Source organism: Argiope bruennichi, chromosome 11 (assembly GCF_947563725.1).
Source record: "Argiope bruennichi chromosome 11, qqArgBrue1.1, whole genome shotgun sequence".
In the NCBI taxonomy this organism is placed as follows: domain Eukaryota; kingdom Metazoa; phylum Arthropoda; class Arachnida; order Araneae; family Araneidae; genus Argiope; species Argiope bruennichi.
Genome location: NC_079161.1, coordinates 31,534,686 through 31,553,042, shown reverse-complemented (window position 1 = coordinate 31,553,042; position 18,357 = coordinate 31,534,686). Strand labels below are relative to the sequence as shown.

Sequence of the window (18,357 nt, the reverse complement as noted above, 5' to 3'; positions counted from 1 at the left end):
AAGATGAATTCAACGTACAAGTTCATGTTTATCTTGTTACACTGTGGCATGATTTTTCCAATCAATTTCGACTCCAAAACGAAGAATTCTGCAAAATTCTGTTCTGTTACAATTCTGCTGTTCAATGTGATTCTGACATCAATTCAGATCTTTATGATAATTTCGGTTTCTAAACAAGCTTACTCGAATGACATTATTATCTCCTCATCAATGCTCATACATTGTTTCATTGTTCTTGCACATCGCTTTATTCTTATCTGTAAATTTAACAGCTTGAAGAATATTGTTAAATTAGTGAACAAAACTGAAGCTATTAGATTGTTAGGAAGAATCTTCTGGATTAAAACGTTCGTATTAACGATTATTGCAATTGAAGTTCTTCCAAAATTTGTAATATTTGAGGTTATTGATATATCTCATTTTTTAAACGGATATCACTTTTCCAATCCATTGTATAATACCATTGCGGGCGTGGCATATCAATTTTTTATTGCTTTGTTTCTGACGATGCCTGTTAAAGTCTTTGCAATCTTTTACACAGCCATCTGTCTCGATATTAAATGTATAATTCAGAACTTTGATTTTCGATTAAGCACAATTCGTAATATCGATTACGAGGAATTTTTGTATTCATATTTTAAAATTAAGTCCACTGTTGACCATATAGACAAAGAACTCGGGTTTTTTGTATTTAATACAATCGTTTACAGTTCCTGCTCTATGTGCTTTTCTGTGTACACCTTATTCGAACCAAAGATTCACAATGGAAATAATTTGCAAAGAGCGGAAGTATTTTTGATGTTTTCCGTCAACTTCATCTTGCTAATTTTTATGATTGTTTCAGCGTCCAAGGTGTCTGAAGCATCCCAAGAAATTGATTCCAAAGTTTTGGTTATGCGAGGAACCGGAGAAAAATCGAAATATTTTGAGCAAAAATTTATCATGTTAGCAGAAAAAGGAATAGAAATGTCTGTTTGGAGAATTTTCCCTATTAAAAGGGATACTATATTTTGCATAATTGGAATAATCTGCACATATACTTTGCTTTTTTACGGCTTAAGTCCAGTAAAGAGCGACTGTTAAATCGATTAGAATCTGCAATAAAAATTACACAAAACATGAAACTAACAAGAAGCACTATAGTATTTAACTTCAAAATTCTGTGAACGATAACCCGAGAAACTGTAAGATAAGAAGTCAGAGAACTGAACTTCTCTTCTGCTGTCTTTTGTACAACTCCTAACTCAATTGGTTTTTTTTTTTTTTTTTTTTTTTTTTCCTCCCTTTATTTTTTCTTGTTTCTTTTTAAAGCTTGAAACTTACAAAGAGAAATAATCAATCTACTTAAATTTATTTGCCATTTTAATTCAGCATCTAAGGGATCAGATGCATTAAAAAATCGATTATGGAACTTTGAATGCAGGGGTGAAAATTCAAAATATCTCTTGTAAAGTCTGTATTTCTAGGAGTTAATACAAGCGGATTGATTTTTTTTTCTCGCGCATATAAAATTAAACAAAGAGAAAACGCTTCAACTGCCAAGAAACTGAACTTTGAGGTTTTGATATCATTCCTCAGGTTTCAGACATTTATAAATTCTAAAATTTGCGTTCCAATCGAAATAAACATGTGCTAATAGAAGTTGTGAAAGAACATATAAAGAGCTAGAATTTCTAAAACTGACTCAAATTATTATAAGAAATAAAAATTCGAAATAATCTTGGTGCCTTAAAATATGTTTTTTATCATGTGAGAACATGATGTTGTTTTGATTGGGGGGTTTAAAGCTTGTAATCACGTAGGCAATGGATATTGAAGCTTGAAATCGCGTAAGCAATGAATAGCATAAATGGCAATTTTCATCATCTTTTAATCGCATATACTTTTTTTTACCTGCTTTTACCAGTATTGCGTTATTGTTATGTATGCTTCTTTGACAGCAGATGCGTTTTTAAAAGGTTGACGTAGAACTATGGTATCATTTCATCTCAAAATCGGTCGAGCTCCAAACCTTTGTTTGCTAGCAAGAAAAATTGAAAATGAAAGTTTAAAAAAAATTATCATCTTAGAGAGAGAGAGAGAGAGAGGGATAGAGACCGATAGAGAAGTCTTGTGATTGTTTCAAACCGGTTTAAACGAGTTAAGGACTTAAATTAATTAAGACAAATAATGACTTAAAAATAATAATGTTCTCATATGATAACTTGAAATTTGCAATCGTAGATTTCATTAAAAATTTTTTCCAGTTTTTAATTTTTTTTTTCAAAATTCCAATAAATGTAATCAAGAATAGGTGGATTTTTATTATTTTATTTATTCATTAATATTTAATTGTTAGCTGAAATAATTTTTCAGGACTTTAGTAGGTGTCGCTACGAATACATATAAGAAAAAGGGACCCACTGGATTTCATTATGAATAAATATAATAAAAAGTAATAATTTAAATTAACTTTTTATCTGTCATCAAACTCAAGCGAACGTTATATTCTTACTATCAAAATTTGATATTTGGTGAAAATGCAATACAATGAAATTTCACTTGTGTTCAAGAAGATTTATTTCAAGAAATGGGTGTATTTGCCTATTTTGCTACCTTTGAAAATTCTCATTTTGAAAATATATGCTATCGATTCCCTTTGTTCCTTTATACCGATTGATTCTTAAATATTGATTCCATTGATTCCTAGCTGTTTTTTTTCAAAGAAATAATAATATATTTGTAATGCTAATGACTCACAATTTTATTTCAGTTCAATTGATTGTTAATTGTTATTAATCCCATATTTCCAATAAAACAAATAGTTTATATATTTTTTTAAAAATACTTATTGCCTGTTTAGAGGTCTTTCTTTACTATCGTCAAAGAGTCATTTAATAGGAGAAGGACTTAAAAAAATTTCTCTTGAAATTTTATCTTAACTGAAATTTTGAATAAAATATCGATAATATAAAATTCTAACTCTTTATTCAGAGTCAATTAAAAATAATAACTATGCCTGAATTTCGCCTCTAAATTTGAGGCTTAGTTCTAGAATTCATAATAACTAATTATTTAATGATCGATTTTTGAAAGAAATTCCTCAGAAAAGCATAAATTGATATCAAAGAAAAAATTTATGGAAAGCAGATTGTGACAATTTTTTCGATTTTTTTAATCGTCAAGAAAACATATTTCGGAATTTCCTTCGAGTGTTTTATACAAGTTATCTAGCCTAATTGTGGCCCTGAGGGTTAATTTTTACGCCATTAAAAATCAGCATATAGTTTTAACTGCAAAACTGATTTAAATGATTGTAAAAAATTATGTAGATTAAAATCAGCAAAATATAATATTGAAGAAATTATGAAGTTTGAATTTTAGAAAGATAATCTCATTTTTCTGGTAACGGCTTCTATAAAACTGTTCAGTTTCGTATTTCATTTAAAAGTAGACTGATGGCGCTTGACATAATAATCCAATCGAATTGTGCTTTTTCCCAGAAAACAAAAATACATAACCGTAATTTTATAGGTTTAAGTTTTTAATATGGCTATTCAAAACAGGTTTTAAAAAGAGAAAAATCCTTATGTTGGAGTGATTGATTCTAGAAAATTCGAATTCGTGACATAACAGTTTTCGGTTAATGAACTCAGGCTTAGTAATTGAAATGTTATGTGAAATGCTAAATTTAATATCCACCACTTATTTTTTAAATCGACCATTATGATATCTAATAGAATAGCTCCGTTTCATATCTCTCACTTAGTTGACCAATCCATTTTCTAGCTTCGTGGAGAATCTTAACCAAAATACTAGCAAAACTCTCTAACGATTACTCAGTTACTAAAGAGCCATGTTATCATACAGTCACTGCCATGAAGGAGATGGTCTTCTGCTCTAAGGACGGGTGCTCCGATAAGTTAACCATCGAAATGGAGCCTGTTTTATCAATGGTATATTATTTCTGCTTATCAATCTGTTACTAGCTACCTCAAACTGAGTAGAAGTGTCTAGGCACTAAGACTCTTCATACATCTAATTCAAGCAAGAAACCATTTTAAAATGACTTATTTTTCGGTCTTTGATTTCTGACAAAAATATAGTTACAGGCATTTTTCGACGGCCTTGTTACTTTCAAACCAAAGTTGAATTTTTAAAGAAAATAGTGAAAATATTGATCCGAAATTTTTACCAGTCATTCCCTTTTTCTTAAAGGGCACTCAAGAGGAATTCCAAAAATATATCTTGAATAAAAAAATGAAAAACATTTTTCCATATTAGCACTTTTTAAAACTTACTCCTGATCTAATTAAGCTATCGCTACATTTTACAGTTCATTTTATAAGCATTTTCAATGCTTAAAACCTTTCAAATTAAATTTTTTTCTTTAAGAGTAATTTTAAAAAAAACTTAAACGGGAAAAATAGAGTTGAAACTCCCTCTTTATACTATCCAGAAACAGATCCAAGTCCAAACTTATAGGTCAATTTCAGAGAACGAACTCGACAATTTAAGCCCATAAATTTGCTATCATTTTTTTTCTTCTATATTTTGCTATTTTCATTGAAATTCCGAGTTTTATAAAATCAGCTATTTTCTTGTTTTATCTGCTTGTCGTAAGAACACTGATAACAACTTAGATAACACTGATAAGTGATTTTGTTTTCAAGCACGATCTACCAAATAGCAAAACTCAGCAGAAGAGAAATGCACTCTCATAACAAATAAAATCTTTCTATAAAGAATTTTTTTTAAAATTCCAAATATTATTTTTTAGAAAACAGTCATTAAAATTATTTTATTCATTGTTTCAAGGTTAGCTATTAGATTATTTAATGGATGATGTTGACTCTTGTGTACTCTGTTTTAGTTATTATTTTCATTTTTTCAATTCAACAATACTTAAAAAACCGTTCCTGGTATAAAATCCTAAAAAAACTTCCAGGAGCTAAGCCCCACTTTTTATTTGGAAATGTGGGTTGGGCTTTAAAGCTTTATACAAGAAAATCTGCGCATCATCCAGGAGTTTGTAAGTATGATTTGTTTTGTCGTTATTTAAATTTATCCTGTACAATTTAAAGGTATAACGGATTTTAAATTTTATCATATGATTATTATATTGAAAATATCGTCTTAATGCATTAGAATTTTTCCTTCGACTGTTAAGAGTAAGAAATTGTTTAAAATACGGTTAAATATCGATTGTTTGGATTATACAGAATTGGAATGTTTTTAACTTGAATTCGTAGTTAATTCGAAATACGTCTCAGGTTTCTAAATTTTGCCTTTTCATATAATCTTAAGCTATGGTTATTTTCTTTATTCTCTTCTGTCATTATTCTTTAATCTACTCATTTTTAAAATGAGATTATATTTACAATATAATATTATTAAAAAAATTTGAGTATATTAAATGTGGATTGTACTGTTTATTTTCTTTAAACGGATGCTGCATTCAAGATACTGTATACATGTTAAAATGATAGTTTTATTGTAATTATTACTTGAAACGCATACTTTTTAATTAGAATTGTTAGCCCATCTTTTTAAAATTATGTTGTTTATTTATAAATATTTGCACTACGTATTAAAGCTTCTAAAAAATCTTTACTACTACTTTAAATTAAATACGGAGGAATTTTTTTGTCGTACTTTAAAATTAATTTTTTTAAAAAATCCATTTTTAGTCATCTTTATAAAATTTTTATCAGGGCCGTCTTTATAAATCAACAAAAGGATTGTAATGAAAAATAACAATAAGAAAAAAATTTCTCTGAATGGTAATAGAAAAAAGAACAAAGCTATTAATAAGTGAATGTAAGCAAACTGAATTAATTTCGAGCTTCTTCAAAAAAGAAAATAAATAAAAAAAATAATAAATAATAAATAAAGCAATAATAAAATAATAAATAAAAAAATAAAATTGTGAAAATATAAATAGCAAATAAAATATAGTTTTTAAGATAGAGAAAACTGATAAAAAATCTTGTGGATCTGATGCATGAGATAACGTCGTCACCAGATAAAACTAAATCCATGTGCTATCATTATTTACTTTGTAGTTTCCTTTTTCTCCTCTAAATTGTGTAATAGGTTTCAAAATTAAAAGCAGCGATTTGTATAGTTCTACAGCACTGATGATTTATATATTTTATGAAGCTGAAAGTAATTAAGTATGGTCAAAATTTTAATTAATTAATTTTTTATGGTAAAAATCATATACAGTAGACTCCCGATTATCCGCGGTGCGGATTATCCGCGCTTGCCGCACAAAGTTTTTTTTTTTTTTTTTGACTGATTTTTTTCAAAAAGGTGCAGTTTTACAGTTATGCTTTTGTAATTACATAATACATTACAATATTAAAACAGTACATATGTATTCATTTTTCTGTGCATCCTTGACGCCTCTCGTAAATACAAAGCACTTTTCTGTTTTCATTAACAAAATGCATTTTAGGTTAGTTTTGAGTGATGTACTAAAATATTAAGCGTTAGTTAAACATTTCCTGCTGTTTATTTTACGTTTTATTGTACATAAAACGATTTTTCAAAGTTGGAATGACTGTTTTCTCTTTTGCTATACCCGTTTCTAGCTTTTTTCGGATTATCCGCGGCGGCCGCGCCACCCAATTCCGCGGATAATCGGGAGTGTACTGTATATATATATATATGTGTGTGTGTGTGTGGTAAATGTTGTCTATAATATTTAATTCAATGACGGCGTAAAAAAAACGTGTTTATCTAACGGAAACATTAAAAAAAAGGAAAAAAAGATACAGTTGCAGTTACTCGTACATCGCATAATAAATCCGCTTGCAGGATCACGCAGCTTAAACTGTGACGTCATTTTGATGAAAGTAGGTCCATCACACACACACACACACACACACACACACACACACACACACACACACACACACACACACACACACAATAGATTTTAGGCTCACAACCTTTTTGTAAATATTATAATGTGAAAATGATAACTCAACAAGGCAGCAACTAAAGCTGGGTTTATAACTACCAAAATTGGCACATACATACTTTGGAGGGTAGGAATTGTATATTTCAAGAGAGTTTCTGAAAATTAAAAAACTAACAGCCCCAAATCCAAAATACTCCGTTTAAACGATTTCTGTTGTACTGTGGATGCAGAAACTTGCAAGTGAAAATACAGAGGAAGCAGATGACATCATCCCACATGCTGTTTGGCATGGAGAATAACAAATCGGCGGGTTAATTTGCAAATCAGAATTAGTCCTGGTTGGTAAATACGATTGTGAATAAATATTAATTTTTTTAAAAAAATTATCTATACTTATAATAAAGCTCAATGTGTGTGTGTGTGTGTGTGTGTGTTGGCGCTCTACAGGCCAGGTCATTTGACATACAGCTATCAAATTTGGTACATGTATACCTTAGAGGTCGGGAATGTGCACCTGGGGTCCCTTTTTTGAAATTTTAATTATTAATTAAAATCTAACTTTCTCGCCAAAATCATCTTCCATTTTCCCCACCGCCAACTTTTCCGCCAAAAAAATCTTCCATTTTCCCCACCACCAAATGAGTAAGGCTTCAGTTTTTTTTTCTCCCAACAGTAATTTTCGGCGGATTATTTCAAACGATTCTGTTTATTTTCTTAATGTTTTATGCATTTAAAATTAAACATTGTTAATGAATCCATGTTTCAGATTCATTCTGAAGTACTTTTGAATTAAAATAACACAGAATAAAGGAAATTAAAAATGTATAATCTGCATAGCGTTACCCCAACTGGCGTAGAAAAATTCACGCATTTGCGTTACCGTAACTGGCGAAGAAAATTCACGCATGCGCATTGTGTTCTGATTGTTGACATGGCAACCATTATCAACGGATGATTTAAATTATTTTTAGGTTAGTTGCATGCTTTTGTAAGTAAATTGTATTTATGTTAGTTATATATTTTTTGTATATGCTTATAGTTTTAAGTACATCGTTTTTTAAGTAGTTTTTTTTTAACCTGTTTTCAATGATTTAAATTATTTTTAGGTTAGTTGCATGCTTTTGTAAGTAAATTGTATTTATGTTAGTTATATATTTTTTGTATATGCTTATAGTTTTAAGTACATTGTTTTTTAAGTAGTTTTTTTAAACCTGTTTTCGACCGATTATTTTAAACGATTCATTTTATTTTCTTAGTGTTTGATGCATTTAAAATGAAACATTGTTAATGAATCGATCTGTTCATGATGAATCTGAGAAAATTTTGTTGACAAATTCTTGAGATATTACATAAATTAAGAAAGATATTCTTTAGTGCCCATAAAGTTTAAACGCTCAATGACTCTATTATCAATAATCATATTATTAAAAAAATGCTTTGTTTCAGTAAAAAATATTATTATATTAATTGCAGATTAATCAATTAAACTTTAATTTAAAGCATAAATTCTAAGAGGGGTAACAGAAAATTAGAGAGATACATATCACGTTATGACTAAAGGCCTTTATAATATTATGAGTGAATTATATGACTATCAAAATTTGAAGTTTTAAAATATTTTGGTGAAGAATCTATTAAAGTTGGAATTGCGTAAAATATTTAATGGTACGACCGGAGTTTAACCTCCTGCTTGGCGGAATTTTTAAAAATCGCCAACAACGGTTTTGCGAAATGTTCAAAAGCAAAGCAGCAGATGCTCAATTATAGTGCATAATAAAGATTGCCAGCTTTGGCGCGTTATCGCAACTTGGCGATGAAGGGGGTTAAACTCCCGTTCAACCGATTTAATTATTAAAATTTAAACGAACATTAAGATTGGCGAACCGGCTGGTCGCCAAAGGCGGCTAATTAAGAATAAAGAAAAAAATTGTGTGGAATTGAAACTGACATCGTTATAAAGAAAGTTTTTGAGTTTTAAGATAATGCAAAAATTATTTTTGTGGGATAACAGTTTTGAAAAATATGACCACCAATTTCTACAGTTAAGTCCTAGCGATATTTGGAGATAGTTAAGCCTATTTTCACATTCGATAAAACTTTCTGTTTAATTTCTGATTTTTTTTAAATATCTTTTCTTTCCACACTGACTGAATGGAGTTTTTGAAGACAAGGTGAGTCCTTTCCAGAGCATTTCTAATGGTTTCTTGCAGCTCCATTATGTAAAAGGGTCATTGAAGCAGTTTGAAACTTTCGTACAACGATTTGTTTATACTTGAATTTTGCCTATAGGCAGAAATTAATAAAAAAGATTTTCTGTGTCAAATACATTAATGTTTTATATATATCCGTTATTTTTTATTAGAATGTTAGTTGATTAAAAATTAACCAAAATTTAGACATTATTCACCGTAAAGTTCCGAAAATATTGTACCACGTGAGTGACTTGGCATCCTTTTAAAATTCATAAAATTGTTTTTTCAGTCGTATTAAATCTGTTGTCAGACATTTCGTTGCTTTCAATAAAATTTTAAAGGTTTCTTTTTCGGTGATTATCATTGTTGTAACAAAACATTAATCAGCTAAGCAGCTACCGATTAAAGAAAGCGTTATAAGTTCAAGTTTATGTTCATAAGTGAACAAGGAATAAATTTTTTAAAATTTCGTCCGTTCTTAAACATTGCTGCTCTTTCCTGCATTTAAGTGTCTGTATTTCTTTCTGCATCAAGTTTTGTCTGTATTTCTTGATATATTGCGCGATGAAAGAATCAGTACTCATGTAATGCAAGGGCTGAAGCAATCAATACAGACAAAACTTGGCAAACGAATCAAGCTTAGAACATTTTTACACTCTGATATTACAAAGTAAAATCTTGATATTTTTTCTCTAATTCTCCATTATGTCATTCTGGGAATAGATAAAGAATATTTCACGTTGATATCTGTTTCACATTATTCTTCAGATGCCCTTGAAAGAGTGATGGGCTATGATCTCCTTTTTCGAAAACCCGGATTTCAGTGTGTCTGGCTTGGTTGGAGTCCAATGGTTGCTGTTAATTCGCCAGAGTTACTTGAAGTAAGTGATTTCATTTACAATCGACAAGCTATTTTATGCTTTGGCTCCTTTTTGATTTGAAATCATTTTACAACGATCGCCATGGCGAGAATTCTGTAACAGCCATTTTTAAAAGGTTTCTTCATAGAAATATCACTCATTTCCTGCTTCACGTGATATGATGTGAGGGTGCTTTCTGTTCATCTCCTCGAATATGATCCTTAAACCCTAAATCAAAGGATCGCTTAAGAGCATATATATAAATGTGTGTATGTGTGCGCGCGCGTGCGTAATGATATCTCTAAATACTAATTAATTTCCTAATTTTTATCTTAATTTCACCCATATTAACTTCATTCTAAAATTTTTCTTATTACCTGATCCAATTCCATCTTCCTTATTTAATTACCTAAATCGACACGTGTAAAGAAATCTCTTATCAGAATCTCATAGTATAAAACTACAGGGAAATATATTTCGCTCTCTTGCTCTTGTGTCGTGCTGTAAATTGATGTATCTCGTCGCTTCTTGCTTGTACATAAATTATGCCATCCGGGATGGAATAAAGTTTTAAAATTTACAAAACCGTCTTCTCCATTCGACCCCAAATCTGTTTAAAAATATGTGTTTACATTATATATATATATACTACTACTACTACTACTACTAACAAATATTCAAATAATGCATTTTTAGCAGTTAGGGTAGTTAGTAGGAAATTATATTATTTGGAATTAATAAATAATGAATAATTATATAATATTGTTTCGATAATTTTCTAATATATAAATAATTGTAGATGACAAATGAAATACACAAAGTAAGTTTGGTGGAAACATTTTAATTTTTTAAATTTTTTATTGTTTGGAAAATGGAAGCACAACTAACAATTTTAAAAGAGCAAAAAATTTAGCAGAGCAATGAGTAAAAATTATTGCTTTCGTGATTCTCAATAATTTAATAGTGAAGATTTGAAACTGTTTTTTAAATAACTTGAAGAAAACATCAATAAATTTAGACTGAAAATTTCTTGATAAACAAAAGGCACTTGATTATGCCTTCGAGGACAATTCAATATGTACATCGCATCCGAGAAAATATTACAAGGTGTAGCAAGCCAACACATACCATAATATTCGACAGGGAGCCTAAATCACACCCAAATTGGTCCTTGATATTTAAGTTCGCTTCTGATATAAAAAGAAAATATCCTAGCATTAATAATGAGATCACGTGGTAGTTACATGACTGACAGCTGGCTCCGCCCAAAAAGACCACGTGGTTAACTCACTTCTTGACAATCGAAGTTATTTTATTTGAATAAATATTCTTCCTCTGAAGGAAATCCGAAATTTAATCGATTGCTTAACAAGCGATAGCACCATTTAACGCCAATCATAAAAAATTCTCGTTTTAAAACAAACATTCAAAAATAATTCTTTTACAAAAAAAAAAAAAAAAAACTTATATTAGACAATGATGATATTTTCTCAGAAAGAAACTGATATTAATTAGTATTAAAACATCCTTTATTGAGGATTTTCTTGGAAAAGAAAGTATTTTAATAAAAACATTTCATTAATTAAGAAGTACTGGTTGGACCAGATTAAACAGGTTTTGGTACCTGTGGTACAGAAACCATATACACTATCGCAACCAAATTTTGTGCAATACACTCCTTGACACATGTTTCGATCTCAGAAGAAAGAGAGGAAAATTTATATTTTGGCCTATAGGGAGAAAATGACGCTGTTTTTGCAAATAAGTTGCTTTTAAAAATTTATTTGCAATAAATTTAAGGGAAGCTATTGGGTAGCACGTGCTATAACTGCTATCATATGCGTTTGTTGTAGCTTATTCAACAATTTCAGTCACAATTTCTTTAATTGTCTGCATTACAGTTATCTTGCAGCGCCATGAATGTTCACTACAATAGTTCCAATCTCCACAAAACGCAAAACAATTCGCCGATGGCTTGTGAAAGTAAGATCTCAATGCATTCTATCGAACAGCAGTTTTATTTTCAGGTTTAATAAATGACACTTGATCTGGTAATGTAATGCGTCCTAATCATTAAAATCGTAATTTAAAGGGAAATTGCTTCCTGCTCAATTATACATAATAAAAGAATTTCAGTGTATGTCCACAAAATTTCGATTTAATTTTTATCGAAATCAGAAGCACAACAGGATCAGTGTTCCCCTATCGGACAAATTATGAAGTATTTTTTCTTCTGAAATCGAAATTGCATATCAGGAGTGTATGTTTAAGAAATCTGTTTGTGATCCAGGCTTAATTTTTGCACAAAATGTGCATAAACACGTCATTTTTCAACTCCGCAATAATTTGCAGTTCCGTAATAATAATATATTGATTTTTAGCATGATTTTTTAAAAGCTTTTAAGAATTAGTGTTCCATTTTGTTTTATTTCTTTATTATGCTTAATAATGAGTATTTTAGATATCCGGCTGCTGTGCTATATATTACAGGACATTTTTTGAAATATAAGTCCAATAACTATTTTCTAAAGTATTAAGGAGAGACTGATATTACCATGTGAAAAAAAAATGTTTTAAATGAAGTAAATAATTAAATTATGCACTAAATTGTTTTAGTGAAAAAATGTATTGCTGAAAAAACCAGTCTAAATTTTTAGGCAATCTCCGCTCTTATTAATCATAGTAAAATATATATGATGCACTAACTTACTAAATCAAAAATTACCACTTTTCTGCAAACAAAGCTTATCTAGTTATTAAAACATTGAATATCATATTAAATGCCGCATCAATGAAGATTCGTCATCTAGTGGGCCAGTAAATGTTGATTCCACGAGTCGCTCGATTATTGTTCTTGAAAAAAAGAAACTCAAAGCTTTAAAACTAAACTGTTAATCGTAGAGAAATAGCATTCTTTTTTTTTATTTTTCTGTTTATAGAATACTAATGTGACAAAAATATTTTAACAAATTTGATTAATAGATCCAAAAACTACATAATAATTTATACCTCATTTTTTTTTCAGTAGTCAAATAATTTTTAAAAAAATGTAATCCTTTGTATAATTTAGAATATTTTCTTGGTTTCAATTGCATGCTTATATATCTAATAATTATTAGCTATTGGACCACAGTTAGAATCGGATATTGATAAAGACTTAAATAATTTCAATTTTTTATTATATTTTCAAAAAATTGCTCTCAAATAACTAATAATTAAAAATGAAGTTTTGGTTCACCGAAAATGCTGATATGTATATTAAGTAAATTTAGTATTACCTGTGTTAAAATGTAGTTCTGAAACAAATAAAATGAATATGAATTTAATGATATAATTCTGCTTTTCTTAGATTATACTCAGCAGCAACACATCATTGGAGAAATCAAACGAATACTCATTTCTCCACAGGTGGCTAGGTCATGGTCTTCTCACAAGGTTAGTGAAGTAAATTAGATCCAAAATTCTCTTTGTTATTTATTTTAGGTATGAATATTTTGTTCAACAGTTCTAACCTTTTTCGCGTTCTACTGTAAGTTTTACATGCTTTCTAGAAAACTACCCGTTTTCTTAAGCTTCAAATTATAGCTTGCAGAGCATCTTAAATTCTTAAGAACTAAAATAATACTCCAAGCAGTTTAGAATTCTATCGGCTTGTTTATTCATTCAACAGCGTATATTATAAACATTGTCAGATTCCAAAAGGTTTACAGTTGATCATCAGCTAGTATACAAAAAATAAACGAAATAATATTAATAAAATATGTTTATCAAAGAAATATCGTTTGCTTTTACTTTTTAATAATATTTTATTTGAAATAAAAGTAGTAGCAGTTATAAAATGTCTGAAAAGGAATCGTCTGCTAAATGTCTATTAACAGATTTAGCTATGATATTTACCGAACACCCAGAATTACAAACCGAAGGCATTACTGCCATATTTTATTTTGTTAAGCCTAAGACAAAACATGGTGAGCATAATTTTGTATATTTTGTTTGCTATTAGGCATTTTAATATAATTTATTTTATATTTGCTTATTATTTATTGCTAATTTGTTTTCTTTAGTTCTATTTTTTTCTGTGCATTCTGTTCTTGTTTTTCCGGATGAGCGTCTTGCTTACGAACTCTTAAAAAAAATAAGGAATATGAAAATGCAATAAAATGAGAGGAATCCAAAATATTATATTTGTGAACATTCCGGACGAGTATTATTCAGAATACCTTCTAATGAGAGTGAATACCTTTAGAAATTATAAATTTTTATTCATTTATATTTTGAACTGAAGAAAGTTTCGAAAAAGTTAATTTTGAATATGTGTTTCGTTTTTGAACAAAAAATGCATAGCTTCTGTTTTTGTTATGGAATAATTGTATTATTTTAATTTTTGATAATAATAATTTTTATATTAATTAAAAAAATTTTCATCATGCAGACGAATATTTCTTGTTTTTTTACTGCTTTTAATAAAGCACTTATATTTGAATATTTTTATTTTATTAATATTATGAACTTCTGAAGCTACTTTTCTAGAATAATTTATCAATCAATTAATTTTAATACTAATTTCATACTACTCTTTCAATACTAAGTTATTATATTATTACCTGTTTTTATTATCTCTGTTTTTATAACTGTGCAAAAGTTATAAACTTTTTCAAAAATCTTAAATAAAATTAAGGAGAGGCAGTTTCATTAAAAGATCCGAAACCAACTCCTATTTCAGGACTTTGTGGGAAAAATCATATGTGCTCTTTTGTGATAATTCTTTACTAGAAATGCCACCTGATACAATTACTAGACAGGTGATTTTATCTTATGCCAATAGAATTTTTGATCCGATTGGTTTTACTTGTCTAGTCTCTTCGCAACCTAAAATATTATTGCAAGAGTGTTGGCGATCGAAACAAAGCTGGGATTCGGAAGTATCAACGGATATGAAGGAAAAAATTCTTAAATGGATAGAAGATATTAAAATGTTACATCTTGTGAAAATTCCAAGGAAAAATTTTAGCCGCAATGTTTCTTCCTTTAGCTTTCATGTATTTTGCCATGCTAGCGGCATTTTATACGCAGCAGTTATAGTCACCTCTGTACAATTACTAGCTGCTAAATCTAGAATAGCTCCATTGAAATCCATTACTCTACCGAGACTGGAATTGCTTGCCCGTTGCATTGATGCAAGACTCTTAAAATATGTAAAAGTGAGTTTAAATATTGTAAATGTGAAAACACAGTTTTGGAACGACTCTACCACAGCTCTTCAATGGATCAGACTAGATGAACCTTGGAGTGTTTTTGTCCGCAATCGAGTGAATGAAATTCGGAAGCTGTCAAATATAGATGACTGGAGACATGTTCCGGGACCATTAAACCCCGCTGATTTGTTCTCTCGTGGATGTTCCGTTTTGAAGCTTCTCAGTTCTAAATAGTGGAAGAGACCCAAATGGTTACTCTTAAGTAAGGATTTGTGGGCAGAATCTAATCACCATGTTAATAAAGAGATTGTTTCTGTAGAAAAATATGGCAAATCAATTAGTCTTGTAAACAACTCTCCTGTTACTGCAGTCTTTTCTCTTGGTTTTCCAGCCATGCCAAAATCATTAAAATTTTGGGTTGGATTTCAAGATTTCAGTATAATTCTAAGACCGAAAAGGAATGCAGAAAGGAGGAATGTTTGACTACATCTGAAATAAATGAAGCAGAAAAAAGGATTATTAGGATGATTTAAGAAGAGTATTTCACCGAAGAATCAGTTAGAGGTTTGAAGACCCTCAATGTCTTTAGAGATGAGGACAGTATTTTAAGAATTAAAATAAAATTAACTGAGAAGGATGACTTGCGAAATTTTAGATACCCCATTATTCTTCCTGGAAAACCTAGATTGGTAGAGCTTCTTGTCAGAGAAGCTCATATGGAAAACTCTCATGCTGGAGTGCAGATTCTATTATCAAAACTGGGAGAAAATTTCTAGATTATAAATGGAAGAAGAACCGTTCGTAGAGAAATTAACAAATGCTTAAGATGAAAGAGATACAATTCCAGGAACATAGAGACCCAACCTATCGGTTTGCCTCAGGAAAGAGTAGAAGAATCAACTGCATTTGAAGCGAGCGGCGTAGATTTAGCTGGACCATTTACGCTTAAGGGAGGGGGAAAATGTTGGATAGTTCTTTTCACGTAGCACTGTCATTTGATACTAGATCCTTCCTTCTTTGCCTTCGGCGGTTCATAGCCAGACGAGGCCGACCAAAGGTTATTTACAGCGATAATGGCACTAACTTTGTAGGCGCTGAAAATTTGCTGCAAAAACTGGATTGGGATATGATCGAAAGAGAAACTTCTATTCAAAGAATAACATGGAAATTCATACCACCCTCTGCACCCTGGTGGGGTGAGTTTTGGGAACGGATTGTACAAATGGTTAAAAAACTTCTTAGACGTGTTTTAGGGAATGCCTGCTTATACTATGAAGAGTTAACTACTATCTTATGTGATTGTGAGGCGGTCATTAACTCCAGACCTCTTACATACTTATCCGAAGATCCCAATGACCTCATTCCGCTCACTCCATCAATGTTTATACAAGAAATTTCGACGGTGGGAGTGCCCGATTTAGAGCAACTCGACACTACAGATGTTAAAAGGTGTCTGAAATATCGACTAAATCTTAGATAACACTTAAGGAACAGATTTCACCTTAAATATTTAGGCATATTATTACAACCACGGAAGTAAAGCAATTATTATGAAGTAAAACCTGGAAAAATTGTCTTAATTGAAAATGATTCAAAGAAAATATTAATGTGGCCAATGACTAAAATTCTTTAAGTTTATCCAGGTAAAGATAAAAACGTTAGAGTAGTGCGATTGAAAACACCAAGCTGTGAGATTGTATATCCTGTTCGTCGGATTTATCCTCTTGAGATAAAGTGAACAGAAGATGAAAGCCCTATTAGTGAAAAACCTCTTACAACAAGAAGAGGTAGAACTGAAAAAGTGCCTCCAAAAATTTTTGAGAACTTGAACAATGCAAATTACTTTGTATCCAATGCTTATTTTCTTTATTCGCTGTTTGATTATTAACGAATAATCAAAGGTGGGAGTGTTCGATAAATATCATAATCTAAATCTGTTAATAGACATTTAGCAGACGATTCCTTTTCAGACATTTTATAATTGCAACTATTTTTATTTCTGTTAAAATATTATTAAAAAGTAAAATCAAACGATTTATTCTTTGATAAACATATTTTGTTAATATTATTTCGTTTATTTTTTGTATAATAGCTGATGATCAATTGTAAACCTTCTGGAATCTGGCAATGTTTGTAAGATACGCTGTTAAGTTGAAAGAATAAACAAGCCGATGGAATTCTAAACGCTTAGAGTGTTATTTTAGTTTTAAGAATTTCAGATGCTCTGCAAGCTATAATTTGAAGCTTAAGAAAACGGGTAGTTTTCTAGAAAGTATGCAAAACTGGGTGTTGAGTGTGGGGCGCTGTGATCGTTACCAAGATCGGGAGTGAAACAGCATTTGAGCAGCTTTATTTAAAATAAATCTTAGACTAGAAAAGTAAAATTCTTATCTATGTTTTGGAATGGTATTTATTTAATAAAGAAATTGACGTTGCCTAATTTGTCCCTTATCAAAATTCGTTTATTTTTTAGGTACTGAATCACTCAGTTGCAATTTCCTAGAATTTGCCTGTATCTGCTATAAGTCAAGAACATTGAATCTTTATTCCAGAGCTTTCAAAGTTTACCTTGATTATTACTTTAAATCAAGAACACTGGACCTTCCAGAATTAAATTAAAAATACTATTTGAAAAATCTATATGGATAGGAACACTAATAACGGATCGTTCTTGAGATTTGTATTATTCATCCAGAACTAAAGTAGCTTATATCGTTATAATGATAATAATATAATGTCAGAGCTATTACTCTTCCCCCCGTTCGCGCGCTGTGTGAAGCGACTTTGTCAATTGGAATTATTATAGTGAAACATCACCTACTCGTGAAGTGGAAGATGTGTGTCCTTTTCTTTAATTATAAATCCCACCGAAGCGGGATTCCAAAAATTGGATTAGGCTCGTTAAGTTGTTCCTCTCCACGGTAATCTTTAGTAAAAGGCGAAAAATTAGCACGTTATTGAAGAGAAACCAGAGCATACCAACGAACAGCATATGAAATTATATATCTGCCTTTTTTTATTTTTAAAAGTGGTAGTTAAAATTTCACTTTTTTTTTTTCGGAGTCGAAAATATTTGATGATTATATGTTTTCTATAAACTTCTGTTTTAAATTTTGAAACTGTTTTCGAGGAATTAAAGAATATTTCATTTATAATATAGATGAAATATTAATAAATTTTCTATAATCTTGAATCATAACTTA

General features: G+C 30.1%; 1 protein-coding gene and 1 non-coding gene across 2 annotated transcripts in view; one reads left to right on the top strand and one right to left on the bottom strand.

Annotated features, from left to right (window-relative positions):
- The first annotated feature begins 4,692 nt into the window (after positions 1–4,692).
- The window catches only part of LOC129957058 (cytochrome P450 4C1-like), a 35,202-nt gene continuing 21,537 nt past the window's right edge, over positions 4,693–18,357 (top strand). The window contains exons 1-3 of the mRNA XM_056069194.1: positions 4,693–5,011; positions 9,868–9,980; positions 13,309–13,394. Of these exons, the coding sequence (XP_055925169.1) occupies positions 4,822–5,011; positions 9,868–9,980; positions 13,309–13,394 (389 nt within the window). The 5' untranslated portion in view covers positions 4,693–4,821. The remainder of the gene's footprint in view (positions 5,012–9,867; positions 9,981–13,308; positions 13,395–18,357) is intronic.
- Positions 18,016–18,131, bottom strand: LOC129957903 (U5 spliceosomal RNA). The gene has a single exon (XR_008783004.1). It is a non-coding gene; the product is annotated as a U5 spliceosomal RNA (small nuclear RNA).